The following is a 10,331-nucleotide window of genomic DNA, read 5'->3' as shown; positions in this document are numbered from 1 at the left end:
ATTTACCTTTACCACTACTCAGTACTCAGTCCTCACTAGTAACTAGTAAAAAAATCTCCCATTACTTGGGATTTTGGGTTTCCCCATAGGAATTACTCATGGAAGATCCAAGTTCAAGATAATGGCAATAAGCATGTATTTGAGAATCAGTCATTATATTCTCAATAAACATGGAAGATCCACAGAATGAGTCATTATATTCTCAATTTTATACACTTTTCATGCTAGTTGTTACTTAATAACAATGTATAGACTAAAATAAGAACCATTTCATTATATGATGATGAAAATATAACTAAAAATAAGGGATCAATCCACATAAGCATGAGTTCAGCAGTATATACCTCAACTTCAATGGCATTAAATCAGAATCCAGAATCCCTTTTAACTGCAACAACAAGTCGATCCGGACAAGCCACTGTAGCCAAAATGCAATAACCAAGGCCAACCCCCTGAGTCCCTGTATCCAACCTAGTCCTGGGCTCTGTCTGAAATGGAAGCCACGGGAGTAGGCGCGAGGCAGCAAAACCAGGTGCGAGGGATGAAGGGGCGGCGCGGTGAGGGAGGGACGGAGGCACGGCGCAGCGAGGCGAGGGAAGCATGGAAGCACAGAGGCACGTAGGCGAGACGCGGCGAGGAAGAGAGGGACAGAGGCACGGCGAAATACAAGGGATGAGCAGAATACAAGGGACGAGGCATGACAGGGACGTCGAGAGGAGGAGGCGCGGCGAGAGGGCACTGTGCGGCAGATCCGGAGAGAGCTCGATGAAGAGGATAGGGCTAAGAATATGGGAGTGTGGGGGTCAAGTGAGAAGGGTTTTTTTGGAAATTTTAAAATATAAGAGTGTCCTGCTATCCTAAAAAAGAGAATATTCGTTTTTTTAAGAAAATATTCTGTTATTTTAGACGTTTTTGTCACGGTAGAGATTGTTTTGATTGTAGGTTCCCTCATTTCAATTTATTAATAGAAAAAATAACAACGACTATTCCACTATGTATTATTTTATCATTTTCAGATGAAGTTGCTATTCTTTCACTTGGCTAAATTCAAAAAAGGGGAAAGGAAATAATAACAGAAAATTCTGGAGGACTGATTAAACTAAACAAATATTTAGAATCGCAGTCGAAATTTTTTTTTTAGGAAATAACGAATTTTAAATAACTTAAATTCACGGTTTAAAATTGTAGGACTAATTTAATCAAATTTAAAAATCAAAAAACCAATTTGATCATCAAATAAAAACTAGATAACTAATTTAATTAGTATCTCATTTTTTTACTTTTTTTAGAATTAATCAGGACACCTTTTCTGAATAAAAAGTCAAGGTACATTTTTTCTTCCATCAATAACAAAATGATTATGGTGATCACTTTAATATAATCATCATCTTTATAAACTTGACATGGATATGATCGACGAAAAATCAAAGGAAAGGAAAGGTGTATTCTTACAAAGTCGTGCTATTAATATCTGGTCTCAGACCCCACATCTTTATGTATATTGGGGCGTATTATTCCGTGCCTCTTTTTTCTACTTGTAACTTCTAAGCTAAAGAAAACTTAGGTTGGGTATGGTTTGTATTTTATTTTTAATATGAGATAAAAATAAAAAATACTGAAAAAAAATACAAACCAAACGCACTCTTATTTTTTAATTTTCTAAGACAAACCATATACTGAGCCACACAATTTTCTAAGACAAGCCATATACTGAGCGAGGGAGGTTATTTGATGTGTTACGTCTTCCATCCACAAATATAATGTTATTTTTGACAAAAATACAGATTGAAAATATTATTAACTTAAAAAGAATAGTTTGACTAATTTATACTTAAAAGTTGTCAAATTTTAATGAATTAGCAAATTGTGGTCTTATATCTAAGTTTAATAATTGGAAGACCTAATAATAACATGTCTAACAAGTAACAAGCCTACTTGAGTAAAAGCTCAAATAAATATTTTTATTATAGGTGGTTCTAGTGTATAGATGCAATTCCATAAAAATATAAAGAGATGTTTATTTCTTGCAAGGTTGGATGACATGTGTAGAGGTTGTCTGGAATGAGATGGGTGGTGGAGCCGCTTGCTGTATCACATAACGTGATTTTTTTTATTTTTGGTATTTCACATAACGGGATTTATTTATGTTGGGTTTGGATAGAAGTGTTTGGGCCTGTTTATTGCATTTGTATGGCAAGCCTAATTAATTAACATTGGGTTTGGAATGGACTAATCCTCCGCGGTACTAAGCTTGTGCTGAATTCAAACTCCCAACACTTATTTAAATAAATTAGTGAACTAATCACTAGATCAACCCAACCTTGTTATTCAATCCATATTTAACTAACATCTATTCACTATTCTTCTCACAACCATTAACATGCCCAGGATTGTGATTTTTAAATCCATTCACAACCCCATTAAGCCCAATCCCTATAGTCCATTGCCCAAATAGAACAGAGCCCAACATGGAAAATTACAGGGTTAGCAGCTGGTCACGTAAACTAAACCGCAGCTCCATCACACACGGCATTCTGCACTCTCTCCATCTCAAAGATTTCGAATTCGAGTTTTATCAACTGCAATCGAAAAGAAAAAAATTGGTAAGTATGTGAGAATTGTGTATCTAGGATTGGGTTGTCCAATCCACCGATCAAAAAAAACCCAGCCCTGACAATAGTGCAGTAATCTCTGCCAAGCTGCTCTCTATCAAAGAGCATAGTTGCACGTGTCAATATGGCGTTGAAGGATCGAGAATATCTTTAGCTCTTTAGAAAAGAGCCTCTGTACGTGGATCGCCGCCGCTGATCTACTCGTTGTCGCTGCTGGTGGCGCTCGGGAGCTGTGTGTGCTCGTCGCGGACCGTGGTGGCCAAGCTCGCGTCGCACTTTGCAAATCGCCAGTTGCGTCGTCGTAGCGGGGGAGTGGTTGTGCCTCGGGCCCTATTTCAGGTCAGTGGCGCTCTTGCCGCGGTCGTCATCATTTATGTTCAGTTATAATTGGTAGATTAGTAGCAATCGCAATTTCATGAGTTCAAAACAAATAGATTCGCTTATGTCATTCTAGCTTTGTTAGAGTAGAAATACATAACAAGGATAGTAATTTTTTAGAACGTAAGTGATTTCTTGTTCTTGGTTGTCATTGTTGATGTGTGAATAAATAATCGATGTAAAATTAGTTAAGAACTTAAAGATAACCAATGTTTTGATGTTGAAGTCATTAATTCTGGGATCAAACTGTCGAAGCATTTTTTTTTTTGTGCGAAAAAATATGATTGAAAAGGAGCTAAGCCTCAGAGTGGTCCCTGAAGTTACACTCGTGCTTCATAGTAGTCCCTAAAATTATTAATTACCCAAATTGGTACCTGAAGTTAAACGCCGGGACTCAGTGTTGTCCTTCCGGCACATTTCCTCCAGGTGGCGTCATCGGAAAGCTGATGTGGCTAATTTGGTGACACGCGGGCAAGCATAAAACGACGTAGTTTTGTTGGTGGCGCGTAAATGGCTGAAAACGACGTCGTTTCACTCCAAAAGTTGGTTTTGAAGACTCCCCCATCAAACGTTAACGTAACGCATTGTCTTCCCTCCCTCAAAATACAACACAAACCCCTCCTCCCCTGTACTCGTCAATGGCGGTGGCTGGATTGTGGTAACTGTTGCGATTTCTGTGGAGCACGACTGCTATATAGGATCGGATATCATCATCTGCCTCAAACGAAGACTGTATCGAAGGCCCGTCTCTCTGAAAAAGGTAAGGAAAAAAGGAAAAATATAATGTGATATAAGGAATGCTCTGTTTTTTGTGAAGGTTGTTAGTTTAATCTCTTCAGTAGTTAGAAACGATTTTTTGGAGTGTTATCTGTGGGTATGCATGTTTGTGTTTCGCAATATTTAGCTAGGGTTTGATCGCAACTAGTTTTCAGAGTGGTTAGGCTAATGAAAGTGTTGACTGTATGAGGGCTGTTTGTCATGGGAAAATGCTATTTCTTATCTATTATGCTTTGCTGCATTTACAGTTAATGTGGTTTCCAACTTGTTAATATGGTTGAAGATGATGAGGTTGATCATGAAATTTTGTTTCTAAATTGCAGATGGGAGATCCTTGGATTACCATCATATTTCACCATGGAGGTTTATTCGTCATAGAGCGTGATGGAACTGTGAATTACAGTGGTGGACAGATTTTTCAGTTGTCGAGAGTTGACGTAGACACTGTGGATGTATTTTTTATCCGAGACTACTATAAGACACTTGGGTATGACAATGTGACTCACTGTTGGTGGCTGGTGCCTAATAGGCCATTGCAAAGAGGGCTTAGAGCTTTGACACATGACAAAGAGCTCATGGAGATGTGTTATGCTGCTCAGACCAACAAGGGAGTTGTCCATGTGTATTATGAACATGGGGTCTCTGAACCTGTGTTTGATGAGAAAACAGGACTAGCATCATCCAAAGGCAAGGAGTTGATAGTGCTACCAGACCCTATTCCACATACATACTCCAGCATCAATGTGACAGCCAATAGAATTTCCACCACATCACCACCGATTCCAACCTCAGAACCAATGAACACCACAATTCATACTCCAACAACAATCCCCCCAACTATGCCTACTGGTATTTCACAACCAAAGCATAAGAGTTACCATACTGCAACTTCTGTTAGTTATTCCAAATCACCACCCAAAGAAATGGCAGCACCCACAGCTGCTGCTCCCAGTGTTAAGCCCACCCCACCACCAAAAACAATGGCCAAACCCACAGTTGCCACTACTTCTAAGCCCAACCCACGACCAAAAAGAATGGGCCAGTCCACTGCTGCTCCTACTACGAAGCCCAACCCACCACCAAAGTCAATGGCCCAGCCCACTTCAAAACCTGTAACAAGATCAACATCACAAAAATCAAGGAGGTCTGATATACCAAAGAGAGGCCCTCAGAAAGTAAAGAATGCAGCATTACATGCTAGGAGGCCTTTAACAAGATCAGCTGCAACTGGAACTTTTGGAAGAGCATCTGTTAAGGGAAAGGATCCTGAGACTGTGTTTGTTAGCTTGTCTAGTGAGGAAGAATCTTCAGACTCCCATGACAGTTATGACAGTGTAGAGGACGAACCGTATAAGCCTGCTGCTGATGATGTCTCTAGTGAGGAGGAAGAAGTGGTTGGGAAGAGATCAACTGGAAAGAAGAGTGATGCTAAAAAGAGGACAGATAATAGAGAAGTTAATGAAAAGAGTTCAGTTATGCTTGAGGATGATGGGATTGTGTGTGCAGAGTCAGGGTCTGAAGATGATGAATTCTTCTTTGGCCCGATTCCGAAGGTTGGTGAAACGAGAGCATATTATGATGCTGAAGATGGAGCTTATGATGAATCTGATAGTGGAGAGTCTTGGCACTCTGAGGAAATGAAGACTCCACCGAACTCTGAGGATGAGTTAGACGAGGTTGAGTCAGATGAGGTGTTTCCGGTATTTAGGGAAGGAGGAAGGTTTGGTGAGCTTAAACTAAAGGTTGGGATGAAATTTAATTCTAAGATGGAATTCAAGGAAGCTGTTCGTGAGTACTGTATCCAGGAGGGAAGGCGGATCTGGTGGAAGAAGAATGACAATTTAAGGATGAGGGCTGTTTGTAAGGGAGAGGAGTGTGGGTGGGTAGTATATGCTTCCATGGATAGTGAGGGTAATTGCTGGCAGATCAAGACCTTTATGGACGATCACACTTGTCCTAGAGAGACTAAGAACAGGCTAGCTAACAGGAAGTGGCTGGGTTGCAAACTGGTTAGGAAATTAAGGAAATATCCCAACCTTAGACATTGTGAAGCTGCCCAGTACTTTAAGAGCAAGTGCGACTTGGACCTCAACAAATCTTCACTGACAAGGGCTCTAGGGGATGCTAGGGCCATAGTTTATGGAGATGCTGCTGCCCAGTATGGTATGGTTAGGGATTACGGGTTGACATTACTGAAAACTAATCCTGGCTCCACTGTGAGTATTAGTGTTACACCTCATCCCAATCCTGATGAAGATCCAACCTTTGATAGGATGTACATTTGCCTTGATGGGTGTAAAAGAGGGTTCAAGGCTGGCTGCAGACCACTTATAGGGTTGGATGGAGCATTTCTAAAAACAAAACATGGTGGTCAAATCCTCTCTGCAATTGGTCAAGATGCAAACAATCACATTTATGTGATTGCTTATGCAATAGTGTCCATTGAAAACACGGAGAATTGGCGATGGTTTCTGGAATTGCTGCACCAAGACTTAGGTGACTACAAGCAACATAGTTGGTGTTTTATTTCAGACATGCAAAAGGTATGCATATCTATTGCTAGTTATCCTAAGTAACAGTTGTAATTCTTAGATATAGCTGCTGCTGAGTAGTGAATAATAGTAGTATAAATTGAATAATTATTGTGTAAATTAAATAATTGATGGTTGATGGTTGCATAGTTGATGGTTGCATTATAGTGGGTAGTATCTGTGTACTTAGCTAACCCAAGGACCAAGTTGTGTAAATTAAATAATTGTTGACTTGGATATCTACTGGTTTATAAACACAAATCTGTTTACTTAGATTGGGTAATTGTTGTATGATGCATAGTTGATGGTTGCATTATAGGGGGTAGTATCTGTGTACTCAGCTGTCCCAAGGACCACGTTGATGTCACTTACACAACTTTAGGGACCACTATGAGTTCATTAAAACAACATTAGGGACCTGTTTGAGGCTCGATTTGAAACTTTGTGACTGGCTTGTTGGATTTGCAGGGTCTAATTCATGCAGTTCAGGATGTGTTCCCAAATGTCCATCACAGATTCTGTGTATGGCATTTATGGAGGAACTTCAACAAACAGTGGAAGGATAATCAGCTTAGAGGTTTGCTTTGGGAGTGTGCAAGGTCTACGACTCAAGAGGGATTTGTGGAAGGGATGAAAAAATTGGAAAAGCTAAACAAGGATGCTTGGGCATACAACAACACCTACGGCTTCCATATAAATCCAATTCCTGGGCAGGCACTGTGGGAGAAATCACCTAATAATAGACCTCAAGCACCAAAGTTCAAGAAGAAGCCAGGGCCAATCAAGAAGAAAAGAAGAAAGGATGCTGATGAGGAGCCAAGTAAAGGCAAGAAGCAGAAGACCTCAATGAAAAGAGTTCATAAAAAAGGACATTGTCGCTATTGTGGTGAATCTGGTCACACAAAGAGGAACTGTCATAAGAGGGCCGTTGATGAAGAATCAGCTGCTGTGGCGGCGGCTGCTGCTGCTGCTAATTCTGAAGCTAATGGAGGTGAGGTCAACAATTCTGCTCCAACTGCTGCTGTAAATGGTGGTGATGCCCCAGCTGTGTCACAGGATCAGGTTGAGATTCAGCTTGATCTTAGTCAGCCTATTCTGTCAGAAACTGATGACTCGCAACAGGTGGGTAATATTATTTACCCATATATATACATGTATTGTGGTCATACATTAATTTTTCTTAGTCACATTAATTTTTTGGTGTTGCATACATAGGTGCAACAACCTCCTGTTCGGCCACCCAAACTGCCTCCTAAGAGAAAGTTGTCCACACCCAGTGCTACCACCCAGCCATCCAGCACCCCATCTGCAAGCACTGCATCCACTCCATCTGCAAGTACTCCATCTGCAACCACTCCATCTGCAAGCACTCTCCCAACAAGCAGTCAACCTGCAAGCACTGAAACAGCAACGAATCTACCAGCGATGCGATTTGTGCCTAATCCGGGATTCAAGCCACCCAGAACCAAGAATTAGTGACTTAGTTTTTTATATTTGGGGATAGTATGGTGTATTTATTTCTCTATTTTGCTGAAGTAATGTACTGTGTATGCTTTCTTACTTACAATTCCAGTGTTGGAGATTAAAAACTTATGATACTTATGTTTTGAAAACTCTGATATAGTTGGTGACTATTGTTCTGGCTTTATAATGCCTTATTTTGGATGTAATCACTACAATATGAAATATGAATTATGACTTTCTTGAAGAGATCTGTGACATATTTTTGGTTTTATTTTGCACTCTCATATGCAATTAAGATGCTTTCCAAACACTATAAACTCATATTTTATTAACAACATATGCAAGCACACTTGTCTCAATCACTTTAATTTTCATTTCTTTCAAACAAACTAACAGGTACAACCACAGCAACAACATGCATAATTCATGTGTTTCTTCCCAGATACAATTGGCCAAACTGCCTATCTAACTTTAAGACAAGAATAGCTACTGTAACCAGCAGCATAAATACAAACACCAAAACTCCACCCACTTTTAGAACCCTAACTTCAGACTCTAATCTTCCAAGTTTCCAAGCAAACTTCATCTTCCATTCTTCATTGTCAATTGAAGGGCTTGCTCTACCATCACATGTCATCACATCTTCTTCAAGAATTTTATCAATCCACATAAACAAACCACACCACTTCTTGCCTACAGTCTGCACCAAGTTTAAAGAATCAACCAAATTTATATCCAAAATTACAGCAAACAACAACAACAACAACCACTTACATTGTAGTTTGGGCAACCCACGAAGGGTCTCCCTGGATTAGAATCCGTCATTGACCATCGCAGCACTGGTCTCAAACCGCATCTGCACCATTCTGGCAAACGCGAATTCCTGTTCCTGTTCATTCTTCTCATGATTCTTCCAAACGATCGTGGGTTGTTCGAGCTTCCAGCAGCATTGCTCGCGCTAGCCATTGTCGTCTAGGTATCAAGATGCTGCAGAGGAACCAACGGAAGAGACCAGAAGAGAAGAGAAGGGCACTGGAGGTTGATCTTCAGATTTGGGAATTAGGGATTTTAAACTTCGAATTAGGGACCAAATTGAGTCAATAAAATTCGTTCTTCCACCTCAGCTAGCCGTTATGCTTGCCCGCGTGTCACCAAATTAGCCACATCAGCTTTCCGATGACGCCACCTGGAGGAAATGTGCCGGAAGGACAACACTGAGTCCCGGCGTTTAACTTCAGGTACCAATTTGGGTAATTAATAATTTTAGGGACTACTATGAAGCACGAGTGTAATTTCAGGGACCACTCTGAGGCTTAGCTCGATTGAAAAGGCAAAGAATTGAAGGAATAAGAACTACAATTACAGCACGAACAACTATAAAGAATTAAAATTTTAACATGTGTATGTAGATGCTGGGTTTTGAAAGTTTTTATTGGTATGAGTACTGCTAACAAGTTAGACATTATAATGTATATATAGTTGTTGAGACTGCACTGACCCTGACTGCCCATGTAGGTTTTTGTGGGCTTTTGCTATGCACTTTGATGGTTCATATGTTCTCCATGGACATTGAGTTAACCCATTAGTCCCATGTATTGTATTGTCAATTGCTTGGCTCATTCAGAATGGAATGTTCTATGCTTGTGTGCCTCTAAATATTATAGCTGTTGTAGAGTTGAAGAGTTGTAACACTCTACTAAGCATGGATACCTTTAAAGATAATAGACACATAGACATGGTAATTTCAAAATTTTGTTTCATAAGGGACATGCCATATAGGTAAATTATAATGAAGCTTGTGAATGAGTCCTTTTTTTCAAGTAACATGTGACCACAGTATTAAACAGAATGTGGTTGGTAGGTCATCATCCAGCAGAGGACATGGATACACGTCGAGGCAGTGAAGAACAGTATTGGGTTAGTGTACGAAGCTGATGGCTGTGGTATTGATTTTATGTTGCAATGCATTTTTTAAAAAAATGTTGGTTCCAATCTGCGCACGCGCCCATGTCCCAGAATGACACTAGGTTTTATGTCATTTCTTTTTCATTATGTGGGAGCAATTTAACTTCTTTTGAGACTTTGATGCGTAATGTGAATCATATGAGTTGTGTGAAAAAGTATTTTGAGTTGTGTTCTGCTTGGTTGGGTTGTCCTCCTTTGCATTCACAGGAAATCCAAATTAAAAAATACTTAAATTATGGATATGTTCAATGCAGTAGATACAAAAAAAATTTCTTGATGAGTTATTACTTATTACATAAATAATCATTTTTCCATATTTCATCAAGTCTCTATATATATATATATAGTTAAGTTATTTGGTTTAATTGGGAATATGATCAATCAAGCATTCTAACTACGAACTTCTGTTACTTATAGACAATAAATCTAAAACTCAATGAAGATTATAAATATGGATGTGAGTATACACAAAATAAACTATTTTAGGTACTCGTATTCATTATAAATCTTGTATTCATTATGATGTTTAGGTACTCGTATTCAATAAATTATTTACTTTTTAATTATATATATATATTTATAATTTTACTCATTTATTTATTTT

General features: G+C 39.3%; 1 protein-coding gene across 1 annotated transcript; it reads right to left on the bottom strand.

Moving 5' to 3' along the window:
- Positions 8,135-9,106, bottom strand: LOC110264086. The gene is made up of 2 exons (XM_021105820.1): positions 8,537-9,106; positions 8,135-8,462 (listed from the first exon to the last, which is right to left on the bottom strand). The coding sequence occupies exons 1-2, from the start codon at positions 8,726-8,728 to the stop codon at positions 8,187-8,189; spliced, it is 468 nt and encodes a 155-aa protein (XP_020961479.1). The 5' UTR covers positions 8,729-9,106; the 3' UTR covers positions 8,135-8,186.

This window comes from Arachis ipaensis, chromosome B06 (assembly GCF_000816755.2).
Source record: "Arachis ipaensis cultivar K30076 chromosome B06, Araip1.1, whole genome shotgun sequence".
Taxonomy (NCBI): domain Eukaryota; kingdom Viridiplantae; phylum Streptophyta; class Magnoliopsida; order Fabales; family Fabaceae; genus Arachis; species Arachis ipaensis.
The sequence above is the reverse complement of the archived record's forward strand: the minus strand, read 5'-3'. Positions and strand labels throughout refer to the sequence as shown.